Source organism: Chenopodium album, chromosome 16, assembly GCF_948465745.1.
Source record: "Chenopodium album chromosome 16, dcCheAlbu1.1, whole genome shotgun sequence".
Taxonomy (NCBI): Eukaryota; Viridiplantae; Streptophyta; class Magnoliopsida; order Caryophyllales; family Amaranthaceae; genus Chenopodium; species Chenopodium album.
This window is the reverse complement of record NC_137849.1, coordinates 37887706-37904568: the sequence shown is the minus strand read 5'-3', so window position 1 is coordinate 37904568 and position 16863 is coordinate 37887706. Positions and strand designations below refer to the sequence as shown.

The following is a 16863-nucleotide window of genomic DNA, read 5'->3' as shown; positions in this document are numbered from 1 at the left end:
CCGAAAACTATGAGGTTAGCTGGAGTAGTGAACGGCAGGTCTGTGGTGGTGATAATCAATCCCGGTGCCACCCATAACTTCATCTCTACCATAGCTGCCAGAAATTGGATATCCAACCCTCGGAATCCAAAAGTTTTGGGGTGACTCTTGGTACCAGCGAGGCGGTGCAAGGAGAGGGCGTTTGTAAGGGGGTGTTGTTAGATTTACAGGGTGTGTCAATAGTTGAAGATTTCCTCATCCTTCCTTTGGGTAGCTCGGATTTGATCCTCGGCATCCAATGGTTGGAGAAGCTGGGCACAATCACCGCCAATTGGAAAACACAAACACTGAAATTCAAGTTGGATGGAAATACAGTCACCTTGAAGGGTGATTCTCAGTTTGAAGGCGATGTTCAAAAACTTGCAGAAGGAAGGCCATGGGTTTTTGCTCGAATTAAACCACATTGAGAAGACAGGGGAGGAGGAACCAGAAATTCCCTCTGTTTGTTCAGAAGTTTCAGCATGTTTTTAACATGCCTGTTGGGTTACCTCCACAAAGGCAGATTGAGCATGCCATTGTGTTGCGCAGTGGAGCTAATCCGGTTAGTATCAGGCCCTACAAATATCCACAATCTCAGAAAACCGAAATAGAGAACTTGGTCTCGGATATGCTAAGGCTTGTATCATTCAAACTTCAACAAGTGCATACTCTAATACGGTTTTGTTGGTCAAGAAGAAAGACGGCTCATGGTGTTCCTGCGTTGATTACAGGGCCTTAAACAAGGAAACGGTTCCCGACAAGTTTATTATTCCCATCATTGATGAGTTACTAGACAAGTTGGGTGGTTCGGCGATTTTCACTAAACTTGACTTAAAGTCAGGATATCACCAGATTCGGGTGAAGCCCAAGGATGTCCATAAAACGGCATTTCGAACCCATGAGGGCCATTAAGAGTTCCTTGTAATGCCCTTTGGGCTAACCAATGCTCCTGCTACGTTTCAATCGCTTATGAACAACGTTTTCAAGCCCTTCTTGCGTAAGTTCGTCTTGGAGTTTTTTGACGATATATTAGCGTACAGCCCTTGTGTTGATTTTCATAAAGAGCACTTACAACAAGAGTTACAGACACTAGCAGACCATCAGCTCTTCATCAATTTCAAGAAGTGTGAAGTAGGGAAGGCAAAGGTTGCTTACCTAGGCCACATTATTTCAGTAGCGGGGGTGGAAGTTGATTCTTCCAAGGTTCAGGCCATGCTAGATTGGCCCCCTCCCACGAATTTGAAGCAGCTATCGCAAGTTTATAAAGAACTATGCGCAAATTGCTCTTCCATTGATTGATCAATTGCGTAAGGAAAATTTTGGGTGGACTCATGCTGCCACTACGGCCTTTAATACACTTAAGGGTGCCATGGTTAATGCTCCTATTCTAGCAGCCCCTAATTTTTCGGAGCCATTTGTGGTTGAAACGTATGCATTAGGGCATGGGTTGGGGGCTTGGGGGCTGTCCCAATCGCTTATTCGGCAAAATTTAAGGTGTGAGAAACCGGGAAAAGCCCATCTATGAGAAAGAATTGATGGCAATTGTGTTTGCGGTTGAGAAATGGAGTCACTATTTGTTAGGCCGACATTTCATTGTTCGGACGGATCAAAAAAGTCTCAAGTATCTTTTGGAGCAAAGGGAGGTGGGTGAAGCCTACCAACAGTGAATTAGTAAGACCTTGGAGAATGGAGTTTTGAAATACAAAGGAAGGGTAATGGTTCCTAGACATTATGAACAGACTACCAAGTTGCTTAAGGAGTATCACGACTCCATGGTGGGGGGCACGCTGGTGACCTCAAAACTTACCACCGTTTGGCAAGAGAATGGTTCTGGTTCGAGATGAGAAAAGATTTGACTAAGTATGTTCAGCACTGCCATATTTGTCAACAGAACAAATCATCAACTTTGTCCCCCTTGGGTCTTCTCCAACCTTTGCCTATTCTGGAAAAGGTTTGGGAAGATATATCGATGGACTTTGTGGAGGTGTTGCCCAAATCCCTCGGCTGGGATACCATACTCATAGTGGTGGATAGACTGACTAAGTACGGGCACTTCATTCCATTCAAGCACCCTTTCACTGCTCAAAGTGTGGCGCATAGCTTCTTAAATGAGGTGGTGAAGCTACATGGGATACCGGGATCCATTGTGTCAGATCGAGACAAGGTCTTCATCTTCTCAACTTTTTTTTGACAATTGGCTGTCTCTTGATTAGTAGTAGATTATACTTTTATCTGTCTACCTTTACCTTCATGTCAAGAACATCTTAATAAAAGCACTAGCCTAGACTGTAACATTCAATACGACTCATTCGAGCAACAACAAGTACATCATTAAGAGATGATAAAGAGGCATAAGATCATGTCTCACCACAGACCCGTCTTGACAGTTTTGCCAACTCTGCAGCAGCAAGCTTTGCTTTTTTAGCAGCTAATTCTCTTCTTTCAACAGCATCTACGCTCCACTGCAGATATAAGGGTAAATGAGATAACTAAGTACATTTTATAACCAATGCGCAAGAAAGAGAAACAACAGGCTAGCATCATATGCTTTTCCCCAAGGAATTCATCTAGGGAAGTACATAGAAGATAGGGATACCTCATGATCATCACGTGGACCAGCACAAAAATGGACATCTTCAAGTTCTAAGTTTATTACAATAGGGTCCCAAGACTCCCAACTCAGCTTTTTCCAAGAAATTCCAATTCTAAGCCTACCAACATGACCTGAAAGTCAATCAAATGCGGATTTTAATGAAAAATAAGTGATAAAATTTAAACATCCATACTTTAAACAACTCTAAAAACCAAAAAGAAAACAAGAAAAAATTCACTGGCACAAATCATCATAAGTTTGACTTGTGTGACAGGTGATTCGGATAAAACAATAGTAATAAAACAACTATAAGGTTAAACAAAAAAAAAAAAACAGATTCCCCCCCCCCCCCCCGGGTTACCCTCTGCAAGTTTCAGCAATGATAGGCAATTTTCTTACAAACTAATATTGCAGCATTGTATTAACCCCATTCTTAACTGGCATAACCCCAACTTATGAAATTTTAGGTAAGGAATAAATGTACTCTTAACCTTCCACGTATCATCCTACCCAATAGTTAGGAAAATATGGTTCCAACATCCAAGTGGCATTAGTTTTGCTACTAACAAGGCCCAAAAATTTTAAAAACATTTTCAATAATCACTAATATATTAAAATCATGAAAATTAAAGTGACAAGGTGGGAAAAAAAATATATATTCAATAATCACTAATATATTAAACCTAGTAAAAGCCTCAAATTGTGGAATTTGAAACCTAGCAAGGATATTAATTTGAAATAAGGAGTATAGTTTTCAGAACTTCAGATAAGTCACAACCAAGTTAGCAAGACTACTCTTAAATCTTCCTAACAGCATAGCACATGGTAGAAAATTTAGATCTCCAAAACATCTCCCAACCTCTACGATACCAAGTTATAATCCTTTTTCTGCTTTATACTTTGGTTTTGTAAAACTGATAGTTTTCTAATTAGACAAGGGTCAAATAGTATCAGTATATACATTAAATACAAGTAAATACTTCATATAAATTATCAATGGGTGGTAGAACATAAACATAGAAATTATTAGAAAAATGATTTTTGATTTATAACTTGTAAAAAATAAGGTAAAAACCTCAATTGATGATATTTACAAATTTACTAAATTTCAACACTAAGGCAATCCCATAATATTTGTCACTTCGGCAAACATAACAAACAATTCTGGTTTAACCTCACAATATTAACTAACATTTTTCTCAATCACCTCAAAAACTCTAGAGCCAAGTGGTATTATCGCACTTTCACGAAATTTCCTAAGAGCAAAAACTACGGTTTACAAGTACTACTTTATCAAAACGACATATCACGATACGAATAGGTGGTTTAAGAATTACATTGTTTGAGAGCAACCGGCAACTGAAGATAGTCAAATGCTTCAAGAATAAGCTCTACGTCCTTCAATACAATTTCATCTGAACAAAATAAACAACACAAACAATAATACAAGTATCAAACATCACTATATTGTAAACTCCTCCTAATCGAATGTATTATAATTCTCATTATCAACTAATAACGCAATAATATACAATTACCTAAAGTGATTTTAAGCTGCTGTTGATGAAAATCTTTGATGTATTTTCCAAGATAACCAAGTAGCAATTGTCGAACTGGTCCCTCGAACATTGTTTATATCCTACAAATTCAACATTTTAGTTCCAAAATGCCAAATGAAAATTCCAAAATTAAGCAAGAAACTAAAAACATTATTGTTCAAAGTTATCAATGAAACAAAGTAACAATACCAAAATAAAAAAAAAATTAAAAAAAAAAAAAAAAAAAAAAACCTAATTCTGATAATTAATTACGAATTATATCGAAAGAGTTGAACAAAGAAGAATATAGATGATAATTGTTTACCTAGCGAGTCAATCAATTGAATTTCTGGAAAACTTTGAATTCGCCCCAAATTTGATTCCTGGGTCTGGAGGGGTAAACAAAAATGGTGTATTGCATTCAATTTTTCATGTTAGAACTATTCCGTGTCTTGGGCGACAGCGTCACGCCCTTTCATTGAATCGATAATCAGTAAATTGGGTATGTTCTTATTGAGTGAAATGAGCTGAATTGAAGTGAAGTGAGATGAACTGAACTCAACTGAACTGAACTTATAAGAGAAGGAAATTAGGAGTTGAACTGAACTTATTAGAGCTGAACTGAACTAAACTGAACTTATTAGAGTTGAAGTGAAGTGAACTGAAAATAATCGTATGAGAACAGGCCCTTAATACTAAAACAAACACCGGGAGTGACACATGTCACATCCTGTACTGTTTTTTCCCTCTAAAACTCTCCTTCTTTTTTAACCTTTATGACAAATATATATTCTTTTTTTTTATTTGGGATTCATAATTACTCTATATACATTTACCGAAATAAATATTTCAACTCTATTTTAATTATCTTTTAAATTGAGTATTATTTGATTTTGCCAAAAAAAGTAATAATAAATTGATTCATGTAATAGATGTTATAGAAATTACTTTAAAATATCATTTATTTATTTATTTATTTATTTTAAATACCTCGGCTAGCTAATATTTTATTTCAATTTCAATTTAATATAACTATATAATTAAGTTAATTACAATTTTATTTCTGAAATTTTACTACTATACGTACATATTATCTCAAATTAAGGATTTATAGAGTATAGTATAGGTGTATTGTGTATAGCTATAAAATAAAAGTTGTATTTGACAAATGAGTTTTTAGATATAAAAAGGGATATAGTATTTGTAATTTTGTGTATGTTTGTGTAATTTTTTTTTTTTTTTTTTTTTTGACAAAGAAGATTTTAGTTTGTTGTTTGATTGATTTTTGATATTTATTAAAAATGCATTTATTTATAAGTATTTACTAGTATGAACACTAGATCTGATCAAACCAATTCCCGCCTGAAAAATTATCGAGTTTAGGTAGCCTAAAAAAATCCATTTTTAGATTATTTTTTGCTTTGCCTATTAATATATTTTATGACATTATAATTTCTATATATTTTATTTGTATGTTTTATCAAATATTATTGTTGGATATAATTAATTTTCTTACAAAAATTAGACTTACCATGCATGGCACGGGCCTTAAGCTAGTAACAACTAGAGCGTACCCGTGCTAAAGCACAGAATATATTAATCGTATATATCAATGTTTTTTTTATTACTACTCCATACAATATTACTATTAATTTATTTGTGTAAATATGATAGTGAAGGTTATTGAATTTGTTTAGTAGAAGTTATGAAATAGGAAGTTATGATGGAAATTAATAGGGTTTTAAGAAGGAAAAAAAAAAAGTAAAGTTAACTAAAATTGAGGATTTAGAGTTTGGAGTGTTGTGGTTAAAAGTTGAAAAATGACTCTTAAATTTAATATAAGATTTAATTTATTTAAAAAAAATAAAGGAAAAAACTTAAAAAAATAAAAGAAAAAAATATCCCAGCCATTCTACAACCCCGTCAGCCACCCCTCCTTCCGTGCCAGCGACCGGCACCCAAATGATCTCCCGGCGACCCCACCCCTTTCCCTTTCCCACTCTGCTTGAAAGGCATGAACAAGCAACATCAGGCAATGATGGAATTTCCATTTACAATTGGGATTCTGCGAAATCACACAATAAGAGAAGAAATTGGTATACTTACTTCCAAATCAAAGGGATGAATTGAAGGTTGATTACGGCATTTTCGAACTCGGTTCGTAGCACTGTGGCGTCGAAAAGTGATTTGATAGAGGATTTTGATTGAAATTGAATCACAATTGAAGCGATTAGGGTTTTGAAAAGGGGGAAATTTTTTCAATTACAGCGACGTGTACTCAGAGACGGAGTCCAAGCATTCATCTTGTATCAATGGGGGCATTCATCTTATATCAATTGCAGCGATGTGTACTCGGCTTCCGTGGATGGTGGTAAGGGGCTGCTGGTGGAGCGCGACTTCTTGCGGTGGTGCTGCAGGGGGGAGTGTTGGTTTAGGCGGTGTGAACGGTGGTGATGCTAGAGGTGTGGCTGGCAGCCTGGCAGGGGTTTGTGAGGTCTTTGCATGAAGAGCTGGGAGCAGAGGAGTGTTGGTGAGTGGTTAGTGTGGTGTAGGTTAATAAATTGGTGTGGTGATGGATAAACTGGGTCCCACTTAACATCAACATTGACAGAAACCGTTATCTGGTAATGAAATATATATTTAGGGAATTTGGGTGGTAGAAAAGTAAAATAAAAAATTAAATAGGTATCAAATGTGACACAAGGTACTTTCGCTTGTAGCAAATATCAAATTTTCCTTTCGTATATGTCACACTAATTTTTGATATCATTTTATAGAACTAACTCAAACAAAAAGCTTGGTTGAAACCCATGATCGATTTATGTATTTTATCGTACAAAAAAAATATGAGTGTTTGGCAATATAGTGATCGGAGTAGTGTTTAGTGGTGCAGGTAGTTTTTATCAAAAGTTAGAAGAAAAATTGTTAAAAATAATCCCAACTTTTGCCGGTTCGCTCAAAATAATCCCAACTTTGGATTACTTTTAAATAATCCGAACTTTGGGGGTTATTCAGTGAAAATAGTCTCATGTGACCGGTAACCTGTTAAAGAGGTTTTATTTTGTTCAGCATGTTATAAAATAGCGTAATGATTCGATTAGCATGTTATAAAATATCTCGATTTACGTGTCAATGTTTTTTAAGCCGAATTGAGTCATTTACGCTATTTTTTTTGCTTGTTTCGATCTCAATTTGGAATCTTAAGGATCAAAATGACCCTCGAAACCTTTACGGAATATTTTCAGTACGCAAATCGAAAAAATTCACCGGCTCCAATGAGAATAGTGGCCGAAAAACTCACTAAAGGTGAGCTTTGCACCCAAATCATTAGTTTGTGGTGTTTTGACCACTTAGCAAAGTAAAGGGTGTTGGGTGCACGCAAACCATAGTTCAGAGTGTTGAAACCAATTTAGCCCCTTTTTTTAAATTAAATTTTATTTTTAAAATAAAATCAACCATTCATGTGGTGACATATGTCACGGTAACCTGTTATAACAGGTTGGTGACTGGTTGAGATCATTTTGAGCGAATGATCCCCAAGGTTCGGATTATTTAAAAATAATCCAAAGTTGGGATTATTTTGATCGAATTGATGAAAGTTGGGATTATTTTTAACAATTTTTCCAAGTTGAAAATATTAATTTTTGAAGATTAAATGTGGATAAATTTTACAGCTATATTTTGTCGAACACGGCCGATAAAATATTGACATCATAACGTGGTGAGTAATTGTTTGATGTTAATGTGATAAATAGTTGCTTGATGTTTGAAGCAAAAATTCGTAAAGTAGTGAATGAGTAGAAAATAATTTATACTATATTAATTAATAAAATTACTCACTAGTGCAAAATGAGGTAAGCTACCAATGTATACAAATATAACTTAGGCCCTTCTGTTCACTTTAAAATAATATTTAATAAAAATAATTGTTATTCAATAAAAATAAGTTTAGATTAGCAAAAATAATTTCAATTTAGTAAAAATAGTTTTTATTCTATAAAATTCAGGAACTTCAAATAACAAATATAATTAAGAATCAGGAAAAATAAGTTTGTGTCGGTAATAATTTTAATTGAGGAAAAATAATATCAATTCAATAAAAATAATTTCAGTTTCATAAAAATAAGAAAAATTTGTTAAAAAAAACCACCTCCAAATACACCACTTTTTAAAATTACCATCCTTAATTTACGATTTTTTAAAAATAAAAATAAAATAAAATAACCACATGCAAAACCAGTAGGAATTACCAGTAGGTTTCGTGTGTTTGCAGGTGATTTTTTTTTTTTTTTTAAATTTTGTAAAAAAAAGGGTGGTTATTTAGAAAAGTGGTGTATTCGGAGGTGGTGTTTTTACAAAAATTGCTAAAAATAATTTCATTTTAGCAAAAAAAAAAAAGGGTGACGAGAACTACATGGTCTTACTACCATTGTATACAACTAAGGAAGTCCTAATACATCACCATTAGACACAAACAAAATTGCATAACAGTCTTTTGTACTAATAAAAGTCCTATTAGTACTACTGAGATGTTTTTTTGGTACTACTCAGAGTGTCTTTTAATTTGTACTACTAAAATCATATATAGTACTACTGAGAATGTTCAATAGTACTATATTGCCTCTCACTAGTACTCTTAAAATGACAATATTTACAATTTTGTTATTTTTTATGTATTTGCTTGTGCCTAATCGTGAGGCCCTAGTAAACGCTCGTATGCAACTAATACAAGTAAATTTTACTTTTCCATGTTTGCAGTAATAGTTACAAATGATTTCATCATACATAGGTGAGAAAATTTTCCTGTTATTTTTTCAGTTTAAGGGCGCGTTCTATTCACTTAAATTATACTTTTCTGAACTTAATAGACACTTTTTTTTTTTTTTTTAACAAAAACCTACTTGACCTTATTAAAACTTATTTTAGTTGTAATTTGAACTTTGTTAATCCTTATCAAAACTTATTTTTCCTAAACTGAACTTTTTGGACTTGAAATTAGGTAAATGCATAAAAACTTAAAAGGAATTCACTTTAAAGGTATAACAAGACTCATTTATTTAATCAAAGCCATTTTAAACTCTTTCAATCTTGAGTTTAAAATCAAAATGATTAGGTGTGAACAAAACTCAAACAAGCCAAACCTTTGACAATGCAAGTTAATTTCAAACAAGATTTTTAAAAACTCTTCCAAGTAGCTTAAACATTAACAATTATTGTCAAGCTTAGACCAAATAGACCAAAATTCGGTTAACTCAGCTTTAATCATTTGCTATGTTCTAGGCTCTTATTTGATATTAACCTTCTTCTAATCATATGATTTCTTTTGGTTATACATTAGGATAGTCTTTTAAATATAATTTACTAATTGTGTAGCTTTTGGCTTCGTTAGACCTAACCGAAGCTAGCTCGATCCCGTCGGCCCAGCTAAAGAAAAGATGTCAGGCTTCGGCAAAATTTTTTAGGCCACAAATTTTGGCCCGACCTTAAATCTGGGTTTCTGACAATCTAAAAATTACCAACAATTAATGACTGAGGTCGCACTCAGCTAGCACAGGCTGAGTTTGCCGCCAAAATTAAACATTTATTATAACAAAAATGAACATTTTCTAACTGAATATATTTTACAATAATTTTGTAATTCTCAATAATCAAATGTTCATTTTCATGCAGTATGATGTTCATTATTATAAAGTAAATGTTCATTTTCATGCCATATGATGTTCATCTTATAAAAATAAATGTTCATTTTATTTTTTAATTAATACAAATTTTTGTGTTTGTTCAGTTGTTTAAAATGTTCGTTTTTATAATAAAGTATGTTCAATTAACATTAGCATTAATAATGTTAGACATTAGTATTTTGTTTATTATTAAAAAAAAAAAATTGTTGATTTATTTAATTGGTATTAAATCATATAGCTCAATTGCAAAATATCTATTAAAGAGAATTGAACAAATCAAGGTATTTAACTTGAAGCTTACAAAAATGTTGACGAATAAGCAATAACATCATATGTTCATTTTTATTTATAACTAAAATGTTCAGTTATATAATATTAAATGTAAAATTCTTTTATTTTTTCAGTTTTATTGTCTCTTTATTTTACTCTTATATAATAAATGTTCATTTTTATATAATGCAATGTTCAGAAATACATATTCATTTTTTTCTAGTAAATGTTTTTTTTTTCTATTAAATATTCATTTACTGGGCGCGACCTCAGCCAGCACTGGCTGAAGCGCAACCTCAGCCAAAAATGAGTTAAAATTTTGGTCAAACAAGTCCACTTTTTTGCCCAAAATAGCAGGTTTAAGCACCTTTTTTTAGGAGTGTAAATAAGCCGAGCCGAGTACTACCTTGTTCATGTCCAAGTTCATTTAACTTAGGCGAGTCCGAACACGATCTGGAGCTTTCAAACGAGCTCAAAAATCTGTTCAAGCTCGGCTCATTTAATACACTACATGCATGTTCGCAAACGGTTCGTGAACGGCTCGTTTATTAAACGAGTTTATAAACGAGCGTTTCATGAGTGTGTTTAGTAATAAACGAGCTTTGTACTTTGACATTTGAAAATCTCAAAAAATAGCAAAATAATTAAATCCTAATTATAAACCTTACCAATTAAATCCTAATTATTAAAAAACTTAGAAATTAAATTAGCAATTGTGAATAAATCAATAATTCATGAATATAAATAGACGAGTAGTTCGCAAACATAAATACATGAGCTGTTCATTTACTTATCTGAACGAGCATATCTATGTTCGTGTTCAAGCTAATTTATTAAACGAGCTTCAAAATTTGTTCAAACTCGGCTCATTTATCAAATAAACGAACATGAATGAGCTTCAACCGAGCTTAAACCCGAGTAATTTATTGATCAGCTTGGTTAATTTACTCCCCTACTTTTTTTTTACCCGACCCGTTTTCACCTCTACTCCTCTAGGCTACTTTCATAAAAAAATAATAAATAAACAAAATAGTCTTTTAAGTAAACTATATACTGACCCAAACTGATATCTTTAAGCCTTAGAAGTTAGAACTGACTAAATAAAAAAATTGGTCCACACACAAAAGTTGTCCAAACAAACTACAATTACTCAATTAGCCTTGAATTGAACAGGTAACGATAAGTAGCCCAAACTGATCGCTAATAGCCCAAATTGATCACACGTAGGCCTCAAATGAGCCAGTATACTTTATAACCATTTACGTAGTTTTTATTGACCAAAAATGAACTATTGTGGTACTCCATATCTTATCTTTCATCATAGCTATGTCCATTGAAAAGCTAACACTGTTTGATATTTCTTGCATATATATATTGCAAAGAGACATTGTAATGACTAGTTATAAGCAAGGATGAATTCCTTGTGATCCATCTCATTATTTTTAAAAGATTGAAAATTGTTGCCACATAAGTAACATAACTTTCTATCAATGATCCCATATCACTGCCCATACACCATACACCATACACCACCAATACATTAACGACTATACTCAAATAATGTAGGTTTTACTTTATTTTAACCACTTAATATAATACCCTCAATCCAAGCACACTCTTATTGAAAAAACAATCCCCAGTAACTAACTAGTTGTCCTTAAATGAGTCCAAATAAATTTGTATTCACCAATTGACAAAATGACTTTAACTAGTATATAATATTGTAGCAAATAGAAAAGTAGAAATCATTTTATTAAAACAATTTAGGGAAATTCTCTTTGGTAAACTCAAACTTTTTTATTTTCTCGGTGGTAAACGTTAAAAAAAAAAAACTAATTATCAATGGCAAATTTGAATTATTTATTACCATAGATAATAGCTATTTTAATATAAACTCACTAACCATGGTTAATTTCTTTTATTTTTTAATAATTAAATTATTTTATATATATATATATATATATATATATATATATATATATATATATATATATATATATATATGTAAAAGGCAACCTCTTCTCAGACCACCAGCAACCCAGACAAACCACCACTCACAACCCTCCTCTCTTTCTCCTCCTTCCACCGTAACCCTTAATAACCCTTCCCCTGGCCAGCGGCAGCTAGCTTTCCACTCCCGCCTACCGCCGGCGATCCCGATTCCCCCCGACAGACTCCCCCTCCCATTTTCTCTACCCCGATTCCCCATCCCTCCTCCCAATCCTCGATTTCTACCCAAACCATAACCATAAAAAAATCCCCAACTTCTCTCTTGAAAATCCTAATTTGGAAGATCGATGGAAAAAAAAACCACACATCACATCTTGACGAAGAGAGAGAAGATCAAATTTGAAGCGAATTGATCAAAAAAGACGCCGACGAAATTGAAGGTGAAAGTTGAAATTGCAGAGCTGAGTTTTGAAGTTCCTAGATTAGTTGTGAATCGGGGTTGGGGAATGGAGGGGGTGGAGTGTCACAGGAATGGGCAGAAGGTCGCTGGCAAGCGTGGGGGTCGCCGACAGGCGCCGTTGGCGGGGGGGTTTGGTGGCTGAGCGGCCGGGTGGGTGGGGGAAGGTTTTTTTTTAATTTAAATAATTATTTCTAAAGAGAGCGTATTACGTGCGGATGCCTGCACGCAAATTTCCGTGCGGATGACTTGGTTGATATATTTTACTTGTTGGCTGATATGGTTTTTGTGTTGGCTAATATATTCTTTTTGTTAGCTGATATTTTTTTTTCCCCTTTTGTTGGCTGATATCAGACATTATTTGGCTTATATATTCTTTAGTTGGCTTATATATTTATTTTGTTGGCTGATATCTTTATTTTAATTGTTGGCTTATATGTTTTATTTTGTTGGCTTACCTGTTGCTTTTGTTTGCTGATTTCATCCTTTTGTTGGCTGATATGCTACATTTGTTGGCAGATATATACTCCATTTGTTGGCTTATATGTATCTTTTGTTGGATGATATGTTGCTCTTGTTGGCTGATATGTATCTTTTGTTGGTTGATATACTCCATTTGTTGGCTAATATGTATGTTTTGTTGGATGATATGTTGCTCTTGTTGGCTGATATAATTTTCTTTATGTTGGCTAATACGTTTTTATTGATGTCTAATATGTCCATAATATTGACTTATATCAAATATCAATTGGCTGATATGTACATTTGAATGGCTAATATGCGTTATTTGTTGGTTAATTTGATCACCAACATAACATACACATGTGTGGCTCTCATCTCCTTCACTCTTTTTTTTTCCCCATTTCTTTCTGACCTTCTCTCTCCTCTTCCCCCATGTTCCTCTCTTTCATTTTCTCTGAATCCTCTCTTTTTCATTTCAATGGAACAACACCACCATCCACGAAATCCACAAATACATTCAACTACAAATCCTCACGCCACCCCACCCAACCGACCCCACCGTCCACCTCACCTACAAACCACCGCACCACAAACCACCGCATCACTAACCACAAATCACCAACCACCGACGCCGACGCCACGCCACTAAGACCTCCGATTGGAAGTTTTTATTTTTTATTTTTTTTATTTTTTTTGTTTAGGGTTATTTATTTGTTTTAATTTGTGATTTGTTTTGATTTTGGGGATTTCGTTTTTTCTTTGTATTATTTGGGGATTTTGGGATGTAGATCTGGATTGTGAAAGGAAGGAGTGAAACCCGTTGCCGCTACCTTCTGGCCGCACGAACTGTTGGGTGCGGACGTCCGTACCCAATAGTTTGCAATTTCTAAAATAACTTTTTTTAATTAAAAAAACTCTAACTATAGTTAAAGAGTTTAATAAAAAATGATCATTAATGTTACCAATGAATTAGTAAAGACAATTAGGGTTTACCATTGAAAATAAGTTTTTTTAACGGTTACCACTGAGAAAATTAAAAAGTTCGAGTTTACCAAAGAGAATTTCCCAACAATATATTATTGGAAAAATTCATATAAATAATCCGAACTATGGCTACTCTTCTCATATTAATCCCAACTAAAGGTTATTATAGTATAATCTAAACTATAGGAGATATCTTCTTAAAATAATCCCAGGTGACAAGTAACCAAATAAACCGATAAATTACTAAATTTATGTTTAATTTTTTTTATTACCTTCTTATCTCTCCCGATCACCAACCAAGCCAAGCTCCTCTCATGCCACCACCCTAGCTAGCCACTATCCCTCAGCCACCATAACCGAACCCTAACCACCATCATCACCGAATAATACCTTGCCCAACTACCACTGTTATCATCAAGCACCATAACCCAACCCTTCCGCAAAATTGCTGCATTTTTCATTCCCTTTCCATAATTCCATGCTCAGAGAGTTAGAGTTATATGTAGAAGATAAATCATCATGAATGATTATCCTCTGATTATTATCTTATGATAAACTTTACTTTAGTCAAAGTTGCTAGCTTCTTATCTCTTTTAGTTTGGTAGTTTGTTACTGTAGATAAATATTCCTTTTGCATTTATCCCTAGTTTGTATAGCTTAGCTTGTAGTTATCTTCTCGTAAATACTCCTCTGTATTTTGCCTTTTGAAGAGCTATTACTTGTTAATAGAAAGTAAGCAAGAAAAGCATAATTCTTTCATGGTATTAGAGCGATCGATCAATTTTTTTTCTTCCCTCTTAATCACTAACCATCATGACTCTCAAAAATGACTCTCTCATTCCTAACTCCAATGACCCAACTAAGCCCTTTACTGTCTTTCACCTCCACAATGCACTTAAGCTCACCTCTACTAATTACATTGCATGGAAAACTCAACTTTAAGCTACACTATTAGGCTATGACCTTTATAAGTATGTTGATGGCTCATTCCTTCTCCACCTGCTTCCATTACTACTGTCGACGGCACGTCTAAAAGAAACCCAGATGCTCTTCCTTGGTTTCGTCAAGATCGTCTTGTGTTTGGTGCTCTTGTTGACACCCTATCTCAAGAACTTGTTCCCCTTATTTCACAGTCCGGTACAGCACAAGAAGCTTAGGAAATCCTAGCTTCCACGTATGCAAACCCATCTCGTGGACACCTTAATCAAATCAAGGACCACTTGGCCAAAATCACAAAGGCAAATTAAAGTGTCTCGCAATACATGCAAGCTATCAAGCAATGCACGGACCGTCTTGCTTCCATGGGTAAACCTATGGACCATGAGGACATCATTGACAAGGTACTTCTTGGTCTTGATTATGACATTTACAAACCTGTTATTGATGCGGTTAATGCCAGGGACTCTCCTATCTCTTTTGAGGAGCTTCATGAGAAACTCATTACCAGAGAGCTTATGGCTGCATCGACTGCACCTCCCACTCCATTTCCTGCTTCTGTCCATGCCGCTTAGTATCGTGCATCTAGCAGCAATGTGAAGCCTCAACAATATCTCACACTTGCTCCGGCTTTACTTCCCACTCCACGCAATGCTTCAACCCCTCGTCAACAACGACCATATCTTGGTAAATGTCAATGGTGTCGTACCCAAGGCTATGCTCTTGATCAAGGCCCTAATTTCAAGGCTCTCTTTTCCTCTATTCAAGTGCCTACGGCAACTCAAGCTTGTGTAGTGCAAAAAGGTGGCCAGCAGCCCCATGCTCATCTAGCCATTGCCAATGTCCCGGCCTCTAACTCATGGCTCTTAGATAGTGGTGCCTCCCATCATGTTACAAATGATCTAGCCAACCTCTCTCTTCAGGCTCCTTATGATAGCACTGAGGAACTCGTCATTGGTGATGGATCCTCCTTGCCTATTCAACACACTGGTTATTTCTCTATCTCAACACCTTCTAAATCTTTTCAATTCTCTAATGTTTTACATGTTCCATCCATCTTTAGAAATATCTTGTCCATAAACAAATTTTGTCAAGAAAACAATACTAGTATTGAATTCTTACCCTCTTTTTTTCGTGTTAAGGAGCTTTCGAAGGGTACAACCCTTCTCCAAGGTCCAACTAGAGCCGGTGTTTATGAATGGAATCCAAGCCCTCGAGTTTACACAACTCTCAAATTACCCAAGCACGATTGACATCATCGTTTAGGACATCCATCATCTTCTATCCTTAAGACTTTAAATTCAAACTTTAATTTAGCAATTTCTGATTTTTCTATGTCCTATTGTAATTCTTGCAATATGAATAAAAGTCATAAGTTACCTTTTTCTTCTTCCACTCTTTCCTCCCAAGCTCCCCTTGATCTCATTTTTACTGATGTTTGGACATCACCGATTCACTCTCATGATAATTACAAGTATTATGTAATTTTTGTGGATCATTTTACAAAATATGTTTGGTTTTATCCCTTAAAGAAAAATCAGATACTTATGACGTTTTCTTAATATTTAGAGCCCTTGGGGAAAAATATTTTAAACGTCCAATTATTCGAGTATTTTCGGATAACGGAGGTGAATATGAAAAATTATCCCCCTATTTATCAATCAATGATATTTCTAATCTTACTTCACCTCCACATACTCCCGAGCATAATGGGTATGCGGAACGTCGACATAAGCACATTGTTGAAACCGGCTTGATTCTCCTCTCCCATGCCAAACTCCCTCTCATCTTCTAGCCGTATGCTTTTGCCACAGCCACATATCTTATAAACCATCTTCCTACTCCCTTTCTTCAAACGTGTCTCCTTACATTTTGACATTGCTCCAAATTATAATAAATTAAGAAATTTTGGGTGTTTATGTTATCCTTGGCTGAAGCCATACTCCTCACACAAATTAGACCCTCGTTCATTAC

At 34.6% G+C, this 16863-nt stretch overlaps 1 protein-coding gene across 1 annotated transcript in view; it reads right to left on the bottom strand.

Annotated features, from left to right (window-relative positions):
* LOC145586456 (uncharacterized) overlaps positions 1-4608 on the bottom strand; it is a 45894-nt gene extending 41286 nt beyond the window's left edge. The window contains exons 1-5 of the mRNA XM_081643297.1: positions 4475-4608; positions 4150-4250; positions 3949-4026; positions 2615-2742; positions 2387-2480 (exon numbers count right to left, since the gene is read on the bottom strand). Of these exons, the coding sequence (XP_081499423.1) occupies positions 2387-2480; positions 2615-2742; positions 3949-4026; positions 4150-4240 (391 nt within the window). The 5' untranslated portion in view covers positions 4241-4250; positions 4475-4608. The remainder of the gene's footprint in view (positions 1-2386; positions 2481-2614; positions 2743-3948; positions 4027-4149; positions 4251-4474) is intronic.
* Positions 4609-16863: the final 12255 nt, after the last annotated feature.